The sequence below is a fragment of the Episyrphus balteatus genome, chromosome 2 (assembly GCF_945859705.1).
Source record: "Episyrphus balteatus chromosome 2, idEpiBalt1.1, whole genome shotgun sequence".
Lineage (NCBI taxonomy): Eukaryota > Metazoa > Arthropoda > Insecta > Diptera > Syrphidae > Episyrphus > Episyrphus balteatus.
Window position 1 is genome coordinate 130,507,274 of NC_079135.1, and position 14,757 is coordinate 130,522,030.

Below are 14,757 nucleotides of genomic sequence, written 5' to 3' on the forward strand. Positions count from 1 at the left end.
TGAAAATAAATGAATTTGTAAAAACTTGTTACAAAATTTTCATGAACAGAAGAATTTTTTCGGAGGCGGAAAAATCTCGATTAAAAATACCTATGAATGTTAGGAGTATGTGGACATATGTATGTATGTATCCATTGACATTTAAAGAAAACCCTGCACAATTTTTGAGATCTTCCCTATTTATTTTTATAAAAAATTTACTATTTTGGCTTTATATAATTCCCAATTATATTTAAAAGTAGAGATTATGAAAGATGAAAAGATGAAAAAGTGTGTTAACTTTAAAAAATCCAAAAACTGCATAAAAAAAATAAAAAGGGCGGGGTACTACTTTGGCACTTTTTGAACTCTGTTTATAAATTTCTGAATTTTTTTTTCATTGAATATGAACAGTTGTACTTAAATCAAAGTTCGAACATCTTTTCGTTTGTACATCAATTTAGCTAAATTTCTAGCTTAAATTCAGTTTCGAAAAAGAAGATTCTATAAACGCTTATTCTTTATGCCAAAAAAAATTTGGAAGCTTTGTCTTATTTCTTATACTAATATGCTTCAGCGTACTAAATTTCATGATATTTCGTCAAGAAATGGCCGTTCAAATGATTTTTTAAGCCGAAAAGCACCAAAGGCACCACTGTGCGACGAAGAGAATGATAGCACAGCCACACAATAAAAATAAAAAGTTCTGACCTGGCGGTGCGACTATGTTAATCATATGTTTTTCGGGTCACTGAAACCAGATTCGAAGTTTTTTTTGCACAATCACGTCAGGTTTTCTAGGTAACCTCAAAAAAGATGTTTGAGTCAGGTTGTCTGTGACCTATTTTTGAGTTTATCTAGAAATACTGACGTGATCGAGTAAAACGGACTTTGGATTCAGTTTTAGCGACCAAAAACACATTTTATAAACATAGTCGGACTTCCAGTTCAGCACTTTTTATTTTTTATTTTGGTGTCACCGGGTGTTTTTTGGGCAAGCAGAAAAAAAAAAAGTTTTCGTGAAACTTCTATGACTTTATGATGAGCCCTAAAAATTCACCAAGTTCCAAGAAAATATTGTTCCTTCAAAGAGTTAAACTGGATATCAAGCGTCTATATTTTATCTCCGTTACTTTTGAATGGCAGATAATTTCAAAATTGCATACCTATTATTATTGATATTCTATTTATCAAATGAATGTTAAAAAAATATTTTTTTTTTTCAAAAAACTTTAACGGCGTTAAAAAAATTTAAATGTGTAGTATTTTTTTTTTCTACAAATAAGTAAAAAATTGAAATGCCAACTTAAAACAAATTTATCGACCAGGCACATGAACGACTTTGCTAAGAAGCAAAATTGTCATATATGAAACGTGCCAAGGAACAAAGTATTCTCAAAAACCAAAAGTTTGGAGCATACAGCGAGCGAGCTCTAGATAAAGAGAATTTTTTTTTGACAAAATTTAACGGGATATCTGAAAACGACATATTCGGGATTTAACCTCGACAAATTTCTTCCTGTATTTTTTGGAAATTGCAAGTCTAAGCCAATATACTGTAGTCAGCCTGTTAAGTCAGCGTAACACAGGCCATCTCTCAAAATCAGCGTTTTTTTCTACTGCAGACCACTTACGGTTTTTATTGAATAAAAGGAAAATTCTGAACGTATTCCATTTATGTAATATTATCTACCATAAAAAGACATTTTTTTCACGAAAAAAAATACAAAAAAAAATTAGGGGATAAATTATAATAAAGACGATTTTTCTTAATTTAGTAAGATTCATGAATATCTCTTATTAGTTTACACTAAACTATATATAAAAAAAAACACATTTTCGTGCAATTGTTGTTTAAAATTCTAAGTAGTTGCAAATCTACTTGCAAATCTGACCCCATTGTATGGTTTCTATTACTGTGTTAGTATTAACCCCAGTGCTTTATTAACACAAAAAAAGAAAAAGCAACAAAACTCAAATAGAAAAGAAAAAAGAGAGGACAAAACAGTTAGTAGGAAAATAATACTTACTCGTATGTACATTTAGTCATCAAGCGTTGGACAAAACAAAATTTTCTTAAATATTTTTTTTTTCTTTGCAAAATACAAAATATTAATCAATTTTATATAATAAAAATACACAAACATATAAAAATAAAATTTATTTTATGTAAGTTTTTTTTTCTGCTGAAACAATACCCATTTTCAGCTAACTTTATTAATATAAAAAAATATTAATTTTATTAATTGTTTTTGTACTACGGTTAATTAATCGATAAAGTTTTTTTTTAATCTTTTTTTATACTAAAAAAAACTATAAGATAGATATACAAAAAAATAAAGAGTAAAACTGGATATAGTTGAGTTTTTTTAAATTCTCATTCTACTAACTGGTTTTTGATTGTGATGTTGTTTTTTTTTTTAATAATTCTAATTTTTAAAATTAAGGACATTTTTTTTTTACAAACATTAAGTGCATAAAGTAGAAATAATAAATAATATTAATTAAAGAATTGCTCTCACTTAAAAACTAAACATTCATTTTTTTGTTTTTTTTTTTTTTCATAAAAATAAAATTTAAAAAATGTTAAACAAAAACAAAATTAAACATAGAACAAAATTTACAGATTGTGTGTTTGTGTGTATTTATGTGTAGTTTGAATATTGTGTTGTGTGTTTAAATTTAAGCAAAAGAAAAGAGTTACAGAAAGAAGGAGTTAAAGACCAATATTTTTTAAGTTTGTGTAAGGAGATCAAATATTATTGTTTTGAAAGTATAAATTGTTAATTTTAAGTTTGTTTGGTTTACCAAAAAAATTGTCTATGTGTGTTTGTGTTTTGAGTTTTTGTATGTGTGTAGTGTATGTATGTTTTTTAGGAATATTTTCAAACTAACCACCGTTTGGAGTTTCCAATGTTGCTGTTCTCATTAATGAATCGATTTTAACATGTAAACTAGATAAAGTCGTGTCCACTGGTATATCGATTTCTTGTGATCCCAAATAAGTATCAGCAATCATTGTTAGCTGAAAAAAAAGATAGAAACAGAAAAAAAATGTTGTTATTTCAAGAATTAGAAATGTGTCAACTGCTACTACTGTCGTCGTAGTCATCGTCGTCTATATGTTCATGAGGGAGAATATTTTTTTTTAAAGAAATTTTTTTTTTTTTACAAAATACATACACTCTTTCGAGTGTTGGTTGGTCTCGTGTTACATTTTTTGTGTATGTTGTTGTTGTTTTTATTGCAATACATAACTATGATCCAATTACGTTGTGTTTGGACTATTGTCCATCCAGAGTGGTTTTACGCTTGAAAGAATCACAGACTAAGTGTGTAAACAATATAGCAACTATCCATAATAATAATATTTTTTTTTGGATTACAACATCAAGTGAATGCTGCTATTACCTATTCCTCACTTGAACACAAAAGAAAAGTAAAAGTAGGTACCTTTATATACGACGAACTTAGCTTTCAAATTCTAAGTATCCACTTTGTGTAATATTAAAAAATAATATAATTTAAGTCACATTCCAATTACAAAATAATGTAAATTCATACAACAATTTTAAGAGGGCTTTTGCACTTAGTTGTGTCATTATGTTACTAAATTGATGGGAGAAGTTGTTGCATATCTAAAAGAGTCATTGAAGAAGGGTTTCAGATGTAAAGAAAATTTTTTTATTTAATGACTTCAGCCAGATATCATTACTATTATGCAAGTTAACCTACTTTTTATTCATATTTCCTGATCGTTCACATTTTAGTAGGGGAACCAGCCGTCAGCCGTTCCTACCATAATTCCTGGCAAATTTTAATGAATTTACAAAACAGACTTTTCCTTGATCTTTTGGCGGTAAAGTAGCCACTTCCGGTTGCGTTTTCTGGTATTAGGTTATATAATCGGGTCAATGAAAAATTTAATTTAGAAATCAAATGGTAGGAGAAAAAAAATTTAGGCACTAGTCTTTGTCCGACCAACTCAAAAAATGATATTTTTGTTGTTGGCCCATCTCATAAGGTCAATGGACAAATGAAATATCAAATGAAAGCTAAGACTTTCTTCATTAATAATTTGCTGGTATGACAAAACTTTACACGGCCACATGCGCCGACCGCCTTTTTCGAAAACAAAAAGCTTTTCTCGAAGAAACCTTAAATGCGGATGCTGATAGCTCTCTAACTGGTGTTACTTATTTTCAAATTTAATTTCAGCAAGAAAACGGTTTTGCCATACTCATAAAATTAGAACAAAAATAATTTCAAAAATGTTAACTGAGATTTAAATTGGTCAATCGGATGATATAAATATATATGATGGATATTAGAGCGTGTTCATAGACAATGTTTAAGCTGCTTTAAAGTAAAAACTCAAGTTTATCCTTTATGAATTGTATTGCATTGAAAAATCCTTTCGATGTTGAAAATTGGACAAAATAATTTATTTTCAAGGTAACAACATTTAATGCGGTATTTCAACAGACAGCAAATTTTGTTTTAATGAAAAATGCCACCAACAAAAAAAAAAAAATGTATTGAAGAGTGCCCTTAAAACATTGGTCAATTTGAAAAAACCTTGAAGCGTAACAAAATTATAAACTTCGCTTCAGAAATGCTTAACAAAATACAAACAAAGTATATATTAAAAATATAGCTTAATCTAATATAGGGCAATTCCATGGTAACGCACGTTACATTGAGAAAAAATTTCCAATACATAAATAGATATTTTTTGTCAATTTTAATATAAATTGAAACGAAAATACTTTCCATGAATGTAGTATTCGTATTATAGACCGAGAGCTCACAGCAGATTTTGGGAGTGAAGGTATAACCGAAAATGTATGTGTAGGTAATAGCGTCCTGATCAAGAATTCGAAAGTCTGGCAGGTTTATTTCACGGCATTCTATAGATTACGGGGAGTTGAAAAATGTTTTTTTTTCCGATTATAACTACCCGTTGATAAAAAATAAATTAGTGCCAGACTTTTTAACCACGGCATTACCCCCACCAGACGTCCGAGAAGAGTCCCGAAATAGTGATTTTCATACAAAAGTCAGAATATTATTTTTTGCTTGATGTATAACCGTCTGGTGGTAACTCTTAAAAAATCCCAAAATCTGCTGTGGGCTCTTAGACTATTACTTTTATAATAAAGTAAAACAATTTGTTTTTATTTCAACTATTTACTAAGAAAAATTAAAGTCTGTTGGCAACTCACGTTACAAAACTCGGACACGAGTTTTAAGAGTATGAAATTTTTCTGTTAAATTTAGAATCTCAATTACAATCTTTTTAAATTAGTGACAAAGCCAAACATTTGTTCAGTATTTCGAGGAAAAATTTGAAAGTATTTAGGTAACTCACTTTAATTTAATTAGGTAACTCATGTTACCTGCAATTTGTGGTTGCAAAAGTAAAGAATAGATGCATTTTCACTAAAGTAATGAAGCTTGCTTAAATGTTAACTTATTTTAGTAATCACGAGAAGATATTTTCATCGTCACTAGACTCATCTTGTTTCCTGTGGGCTTGTTTTTCCATCACGTTCATGTAGAACTTTTATGTAGTTGGTAAGCTTATGCTTTAAAAGTGCTTTTAGATTATTTATATTACATGAATTAAATTTCTAGCCATAAGGGTATATAATAAAGAATCATTTCTTGCACGTTATCTTGGATGTCACTCGCTTGTGGCCTTTTTGCCTTTGGTTGTTTTTAGAGCTTGATGGTTTTGATATGTAAGGGTGCTGAATTATATTCATTGGCCAAGGCAGAAGTCGTCTAAGTGACAGGCTGCTGTTTTAAACTTTTCCTATTCAGCACCGCAGGGCTTGAAGCGAGGTCGTCCAGCAGAATACCAATTGTGCAAGTGTCTTACTCAAAAGGATTTCTACGAATTTCACTCGCCCATGTCCTATTTGCGTTACTTTGTAAGGATGTAAAGTTAAGAACAATTTTTAAAGTAGTGGACGGTTTCGCACCAAGTTTAACGCTTTACTTGAAGGAGTAGGAGGAATCAGTTTATACTTTTTGGTTATGATTTACAGGTTGTTCAGTTCAATATTGTTAATTTAACCAACTTACCGTCATTCCTTCTAGTTCTTGGTATGTTTCATTTCCAACAACATGAAGTATCTCACCACCCGATCTCACAGCCACTTCTCCTAAAATCCCTCCAACAGCTTCTTGTGTCTCATTTTCGGTTTCCAATCTTTCTCCATACCACACCAAATACAACTATATAAATAAAAATAGACACCAAAGAAAAAAAGAAACGAAACAAAAAAGAAATAAGAACACAAGCCCTCTGTTATCAATAAAATAAACAAAACAAACCCTTATTCTTTTTTTAAGAAGTGTTATCGCTGCGTCTTGAACTAATTCTGTATGAGCTGGAATTGATGCTGTTGAAATGAATACAGCACTATCGTATGGCACAAGTTCAGATGCATGGACAACTCCAATAAATGCATTACCACCAGAGCTTTCTTTGATGCTATTCAACCCGGCTAGGAATTGACGTGTATTATTGAAACTATATGCTGTTGGGGTTCCTATAAATACAAACAAAAAAACATCAAAATATTATTTGTTATCATGACAGTCTTGACTGTTTTTTTTTTTTATAAATAAAAAAAAAAATGAATTCCATTTTTATATTTTTCTGTTGTGACTGTGTTGTTGAATGAATTACAAAAATATGATAAGAAATGAACTTTAAATTGAAATTTTATTAATTATTATTATTTGAGGTCTTGTTTTTGAGTTGTAGTAGTAAAAGTTTTATTCTTAATTTATTTGTTGTCATTAAAAATAAGAACATCTTCCACTTGTGATTTTAATTATTTTTTTTTTTTTTTGTTTTAGTATTTTTTCATTATTATAAATTATATTTGAAATAAAAATAAAAGCCTGCACTGGATTTTGGTTTTGAGTTTTGTTAATTAAAAATCAATTTCAAGGACATTCATAAAATTTCGTTCATAAAAAATATAAAAAAAAAAAACTAAATTAAGAAATTTGAAATTCAAATTTAAAAAAAAAAATGTTAAATGTGTTCAAAATAGATTGAGATTTGATCTGATTTGAATTCCAACCTACTACAACCTGTTATGTGAGTTTACAAATTTATGAATAAAGTTTTTTTTTGCTTTTGTTGTTTATTTAGTATTTTAACTCTGTTTGGTGGTTTATTGACGTCAGATGCTTTTGAAATAATTAACTTAAATTTATTACTCTATTGAAAATATTTTGAAATGTTTGGTATTTTATAAAAAAAAAAAATAAAATAAATTATTTACAATAAATTAATATACCGGCACTGGGAGTTATTTATATAAAGAAACTAATCTAAAAATTTTTCCAAAAATGTGTTAGGATTTGGGGTCATTTGAACTCTATTATAAGTTCAATCGTGTTTTTGAGAAATTGTATACCAACTGTCATTTCAGATGAATATTTTGATAGTTTATTTCGGGATTCGATTCAAATAGAATTCGTATTAGTACAGAGAGGTCATTCCGTAATTATGAAAACGATTATCAAAAATGTGATCGGAATTGATTTGCTTATCAATCGCTATCTTCTGGTTTGTCATCAGGAAATTGTATACTTTAGGATGTTCATTGAAGTACTAATTACGTTGGGTTGAAAAAACTAAAATAACGCCTGCACAAAATAATTAAAAAGATTGCAGTTGGAATTAACCAAGAAGAAAATATATTTTAATTTGGAAAATAAAGAAAGTGAAGGTGGAGAAGAAAACAAAAAAATATGAATATAATATTTTAATTTTTTTTATTGTTTTTTTTTTTAATCGTTTATAGAATTATTTTTTTTTTTAACAAGTTTGTTTATGGTTATTTACATAAAAAGTTTCTATGTATAAATCGATAAAGAATTCACTTTTTTTGTTACAAATTTACTCAGGACGATACCATCTAATAATCCTCAGAGCAATCGTTCTCATGATGATAATCGAGTTACTTTTCACTTTTCTTGTTACAAATTTACTCAGGACGATACCATCCAATAATCTTCAGAGCAATCGTTCTCATGATGATAATCGAGTTACGGAAAGCAAACAAAACGATATCGTTTTCGACGATAGTGATTATTCAAGTTAGTTATTTTGTTGAGCTTAATCACAGTGATTTGTATGTTTTTTTAAAGATTAGATATTTTGCCAACCATACATAAAGCAATTTGCATATTATGATTTTTCAATATTGATTTAATTGGATTTAAAAAAAAGTATTAAAATGGACATAGGACACCTGTCCGTCCATACAGTTACAGACACATGAAAAACCAAAGCTAACAATTTTATCTCCAGTGGAATTTGTATTGGATATAAGACACAAACACACAAATTAGGAAACCATTCTTTATTTGAGTTAAAAAAAAAAACAAAAATACATAATATAATATAACGTGTTTGCAAAGTAAAAATAAATGAAAGGTACTTTTTTCTCGATAAGTTAAGATAAAAAAAAAACATAACAAAAACACAATTCTTATATTTATATTGTCTCATATTGTCTCAAATTGGACATCTTCGCTGTTATGGATAAATGGAATCATAGAGATGATGTCGTTCTTTTTTTCATAAGAGTTGGTTACATTAGCAATAAGCAACGATACTTATTATGATTTGTGTGAATAATATAACTTCATTGGATAAAGGACATTCAAGAACAAATTTTGAATAATTATAAAGCTTACAATTTGTCCTACTGCTTACAAAAATGAATATAGGACAAATAAGAAGAAATTCATCGAAAAAATTGGGTCTAAAGGACAAAATCATTTTTTTTTATCTCGCAAACTAAAATAGATAGGATGATTTTGATTGCAGAAATCGATTTTGACATTTTGTTGAAATTTTAAATTGAGTCATATGATACATATTAATTTATGTAAAGTTTAAGAAAAGTAATTACCGGTTTAATGCAAGGGTGCTTTTTTTTACTACAAAATGTAATTGACACCCATGTAGAAAACACGATACACTGATGTAATTCCGTATGATGGTTTTATTTATTTATTTATTTATTTGATGATGAAACAGGGACAAAGGATCCATAAAATTCTTAAAAACATTATTCGTGAAAGGATATTTTTTTGAAAGGCTGAGTTTTGTGTAAGAAAGAGAAACAATAAAATAAAAGCAACAGAAATAAAAACAACAACAACCAAAAAGTGTCTTTTCCCAAAAGAAGAAAATTCAAATATTTGAACTGAATGGAATGATTTCCTTTAAAGCAAACATTCGATGGCTTTTCTTATGATGGGCTGCCCATGATGAGATTTTCTATGATGATATTTCCAGTTGGGTAGATCCGTTTATCAAATAATCACAGATGACAAATGATGGTTTGGGTCAGAATGTTAGCAGTAATCGACTACTGAGCCGTTCAAGATGAACCCAACAAACTCATACTTCAAGACAAGCTATTTACTGGTACAGCGGTTTAAGAATCGAATTGTAGATCATTCGTGTAGTTGTAGTTCGATGTCTCAATACCCAAAAATTAGATATCAAGAATTTTTGGCATTATGTTTGTTTTTTGTTTTTAACTTTTCTTTCTGTTATGTTCATGTTCATTATACACTTTAAAGCAATACTCGGTAGTATCATATTAACTTGTTTGACTAATGTTTTTAAAACTTTAATATTCAAACGAGCGAACAAAAAAAAAAAACAACAAGCTAACAAATTCGTTGAACTTGAAAACAGTTAAATAAAATAAAAAGCAAAACGAGCCTAATCCATGCGGGTTTTCCAATGTTACCAAACTGAATCGATTACCAAAGCAGTTTTGTTATTATAAAAAAAAATATATTTATATCCAATCTTTAACCATATAACTTTTGAGTTATTTACTGGATTGTCATAAAAAATGAGAATAATGTTCAATAAAATAAAAAAATGTAAACATCAAATAAGGTAAATATCTTTAAACATGGTCAAAGTCGTTATGGCCGCTGATGGAAAAATTTTATTTATTTCATTTAAATACAAAGTTGGCGTAACATCCATCCACACACATGGTCGTGGGTTATTTGGCACGCTCTAAAACTCATCGTCATATTCAACCACATTGAGACAAGAACAAAAAAATTATAAATAAAATAAGAATACAAGCTTACAAAAAAAAAAAGCTCAAATTACCATCGACTCTGGGCGACTCTGTCTGCTTTACGTTTTAACAACAAAAAACTAAAAAGAACAACAACAATCAAACAAAACCAAAGCCAAGAGAAGTAAGAGATCAAGAATATCTTTGCACTTGATCCAAATGATGGATGGAAATTAATGCTCGTCGCTGTATGGTGCATCTTAATCTTTTCGTCTTGTTCATCTAAAGAGGCGTTTGGTTTTTTTATTAATGTTTTTTTTTTGTTGAAATACAACAACACTGTCCTTCGATTGGGAATTCATATATAAACACAAACTAGTTTCTAATTGACCCCAATTGCTTTATTGGAAACTCTCTTATAGACAAAAGTATCTATCTATACATTCAAGTTACCACAAGATATTCATATTCATCTTTTTTTTTCAGATAAAAAAAAAAAACAATAAAATATTCTTACCTGAAGCATTCAATGCGACCAAGACAATCTTTATGGCAAAATTTGATCTTAGCGCCTCTCGCCAAAGTGCCTTCGTCTTCTCGAGGGACTCTGGCGACGGATCGACAATCACCGCCAATGGCATTCTGATGTAAGCGTCTTCTATGTAGTTGCGTAATTGTTCGTGCGGCAGAAGCTTTCTGCGTGCCATGTGAATCTGTTTGCCCTGTTTGGCTCGATTCGTTGTCGTGGTGGTAGCATCGGTGCCAACCGGCGGCGTTGTCGATTGTGTTGTTGTTAGTGATGATGATGGCATTGGAGGCAATGGCGGCGCTGATGTTGTTGTTATGAGAGGCGGTGGAGGAGGTGGAACATTTATTGTTGTGGTGCCGAGCAGGCTGGACGGATATAATTCTTCGATGCTTTCGGGTGCATCTTCATAATATTCCTCCTCCACACTGCTATTGGAATTTTCCAATTGTTGGTTTTGGATGTCATGCAAGTCGTTTTCATCCGAATAGAGGACATTCGATTTCATGGCAAGCGGTACGGATTCGTTTCTTTGGGTTAATTCGATTGGACCCATCATATCCATGTAGTTTGAGTCTGGTGCTGTCTGATCTTCGGCACTAGTACTTGAACTGACAGGCGTGCTGTCATAGTCTTCTGTGGAGGAATGTTGTTCATATGATTTTTGTTGCCTTCGCACATATTCCGGCACCATTGTGGTGCGGGATATTTTGATAGTGGCATCATCTCTGCCATCGCCCAACATCATATCGGTTGTGTCTTCTTGTGAGTCGTAGTAGGCTGTGTGGCCGCCTGTGTCCAAATTTGTTTGTTTATGTATTATATCCTCTTCGTCCTCGACTTCTTGTTGAAGTTGGGCGGGGTCGTAGATTTCATGGTCATCGGGTGCATCAGCTGTGTAAAGTTGTTCATTTTCTGATGAACCATAATCTGGAATGCTTCCTGCATAATTTATCAGGAGGATGAGGATGGTTAATTTAATAGTAAGACAACTATAATTTTTGAGAATCATGTTGTGTTTTATGTGTGTGTGGTTTTTTTTTTTAATATGGATTTGGATTTAATTGATATAATTTAAAAAAGGGATTTTCTATTTTTTAAATGCTGTTATGATGACTGGCAGGTTCTACGTTGACATTGTGCGTAATTTTTTAATCTGGAATTAAAAATAGAAAACAAAATTATTAATTTATAATTAGGTAATTGTCCTCAATAACAACAAATTAAAAATGTTTTAAAAGAAAATCCTGTCCGCAAAAAAATTAAGAAACATATCCATAATCCGTTCACTATTTTATTGAATACCTCACAGAATATTGTATTAAAAAAAAGTATTTGAAACTTAAAATTTCTCAGTTTCTTCTAAAAAATAATACAAAAAAAGGATAAAATTAAAAAAGTAAATCTTCTAAACAAAAGAGCTGAGTAGCAAACTCGAAAATAAAGCCGAACTATTGATTGGCTATTTACCGTAACGAAATTTTCTAATGTTCAAAGCTTTAACGATATAAAATAAATATTTGTAATATATAGAGAAAGGCATTCTAAGAAGTTAGATTTAAATTTTATGTCTGGCTGCTTGTTTGGTTAGAATTTTGAAATTTATTGAATTTTCGATTAGCTAGAGACTTGAAACTGCACGCATAGCTTTTAGATGGTTGAAAAGGTAATATAAACTGGTTGGCAACCAATTTTTAACTAGTTTAGAACCAATTTGAAACAAATTGAACCTAAATTAGAATCAACTTCAAACCAAATTGCAAGTAACATTTTTTCAAATATATTTTACTTGCTCTATAGGGCAATTATTGGCTTCGTGTAAAAAAAAATTGAGGTTTTAATCAAAACAAACATTACGATGATGGAGAAAATTAAACAAGCGGTTTTCGTCATGCCGTCCGTCGGTCGGTCTGTGCGTATGTGCGTACATCTGTACATTGAGCTAGGACCTAAACGGATGAATGGTTTTGCTTGAATTTTGGTACCGCTGATTAGTACGTTATTCTCTGAACCGGTTTTTTTTTCTAAATAAATGCGAATAAAATAATTGTGCATTTCAAAATAAAAGTGTTTTCGAATTCTGATTTTATCTCGCTTAAGTTTTGAGATTTAATTTCCATACATTTAAAATTTTCAAAGAATATTTTTTTTCTTGTCTTTATTTAAAAAAAGGCAAAAATATGAAATATACATATCGTCTTTTCGTTTTTCGGTGTACATATTTTTTTCACGCCTTTGTAGCCAAATTTAATCGTTTTGCAAATCAAATTCACCCTTTTACAAATCAAATTCACCTTCTGTAAAAATCAAATACTTTAAGTTTTCAACATATAATTTAAATTTACATTATTAGACAAAAATCTGGTTAATCAAAACTTTCCCCAAACCTGTTGAATAGCTCAACGTTGGCAATTACGAGAAAAAAGACCGTTAAGAGCTAGAATTAGAAAATATGGAAGAGAAGTCCTTTTTAATATTCATTTATTTTTGAAGAAAACATTGGCAATTGCCGAAACCGAACTTTCGTTAAAAATTCACATAAATTGAAAGTAGACGAACGAACCTTATTTCTAAATGCAAAAAAAAAAGGCTTCACGTTCATTATAGGTTTGTTTGCGTCCTTTTTTCACTGCCTGTTAATTTTATGAAAGAAGTGTGAAAAAATAGAATAGATTTGAATCTGTAAAACAAATTTGTTTAAAAGAGACATTGTAGAAAAGATCAACGATTGATAGCTGTAGTTACACAGATAGGTGTAGTTACACCCAGGAACTTTTAAGGTGATTTGTAGATTTTGTTCGTCTCGAAAGTGACAGGTTGATATTTAAGGAAATTCAAATTCAATATCTTAACAAAATATATCGATACCTCACAAGAATGGTAATGAACAATACTTTACACTAACTTTTTAAAACCATTCTTCCTGTTTTATACTTTGAGCCAAAATGAATTAAAATGTCTTAATGAATTATCAGTAAAAAAAAGTGGCATTAGTTTTTGAAACATTAGATACAAACACTCTCATGATGTCTGTTGTTCTTGAAATTCCTTTCAAAGTCTTAATGATATACAATTTAATTCATGGACAAATCAGCCATCACCACAGCCTACTTCGTCGTCGTTGCCACTCACTGTGTGTTTTTAAATGAGCTTCTACGCGATTTACATATATCTGTCATGGTTTAATCGCAAAGATATATTTCTCACATATGTTCAATTCGGACTACCAAACAAAAAAAAAAAACATATTTTCACACGCCCCCTCTCTATTCTTAAAGACCACGGTGGCGGCAGCGTACCTAATCTTTGACTAGGTAATAAAATATTTATCTCATCACATAATCTGCAATCACTATAAAACATCAAAATTATAAGTTTATTTCCCCGTGTCTCGCGTAGTTTGGTTAGCTAGAGCTAATTTCCATATGAAAAAGAAAACAAACAAACCTCGGGTATACTTATTTTTATAGTGAATGAGTGAATGAATTATTGTGGATCATTGATGGTGGTGTGGCCCTGCAAAAGAAACTGCTGCTGGTAGACCTGTTTGATTTTGTTATTCTTATGTAATCAGACCATAATGTGAAATTAATGACACTTAATCAAGATTTTCCCATGCATTTGATGTGGTTTGAGTTTTCTTATAATTTTCTGTGTCTTTTGTCTTCTCACCGAGCTGACATTTCCATATGAAAAAAAATAAGTTGCATCACATCTAATTTGAATTTCTAGATGGCGTTCGTGTGCAGATTATAATTATTTTTTTTTTCAACTTTATGATTTATACGGACGCGCGGACTTTAAAAGAATTTTATTATTATTATTTTTTTTTCTTTAATCAATTCAACTTCGCACATGATCGCAAAACCCAATGTGCATATTTTAATAAGAAAAAAAAAAATAAATTTAAAAAACCCACAGCTGTGGCGTTTAATTTGGTTTTTAATCGATTGGCCTTGACTCAGAGTAACTGTTATACATGAGATAAATTGATAATTATTATTATGCCACTATAATGTTGTACTGAAAGTTTTGGCACTCTTATACGGAGATTCCAAGTGTGCCATACAAGAGAATATTCATGAGACAACAACACTACATGGCACGCCCAGCCCGTATGTTGCTGCATTTTTTTTTTTTTTTCTCAAAATACCCCCAACATGG

General features: G+C 30.2%; 2 protein-coding genes across 6 annotated transcripts in view; one reads left to right on the top strand and one right to left on the bottom strand.

The window, feature by feature from the left end:
• Window positions 1-14,757, top strand: part of LOC129909222 (nascent polypeptide-associated complex subunit alpha, muscle-specific form) — an 84,742-nt gene that overhangs the window by 23,375 nt on the left and 46,610 nt on the right. The gene's annotated exons all lie outside the window — the stretch shown is intronic.
• Window positions 1-14,757, bottom strand: part of LOC129909225 (uncharacterized) — a 43,009-nt gene that overhangs the window by 11,554 nt on the left and 16,698 nt on the right. For both annotated transcript variants that reach the window (XM_055986268.1, XM_055986267.1), the window contains exons 2-5: window positions 10,585-11,749; window positions 6,322-6,539; window positions 6,070-6,222; window positions 2,875-3,004 (exon numbers count right to left, since the gene is read on the bottom strand). In XM_055986268.1, the coding sequence (XP_055842243.1) occupies window positions 2,875-3,004; window positions 6,070-6,222; window positions 6,322-6,539; window positions 10,585-11,605 (1,522 nt within the window). In that variant the 5' untranslated portion in view covers window positions 11,606-11,749. The remainder of the gene's footprint in view (window positions 1-2,874; window positions 3,005-6,069; window positions 6,223-6,321; window positions 6,540-10,584; window positions 11,750-14,757) is intronic.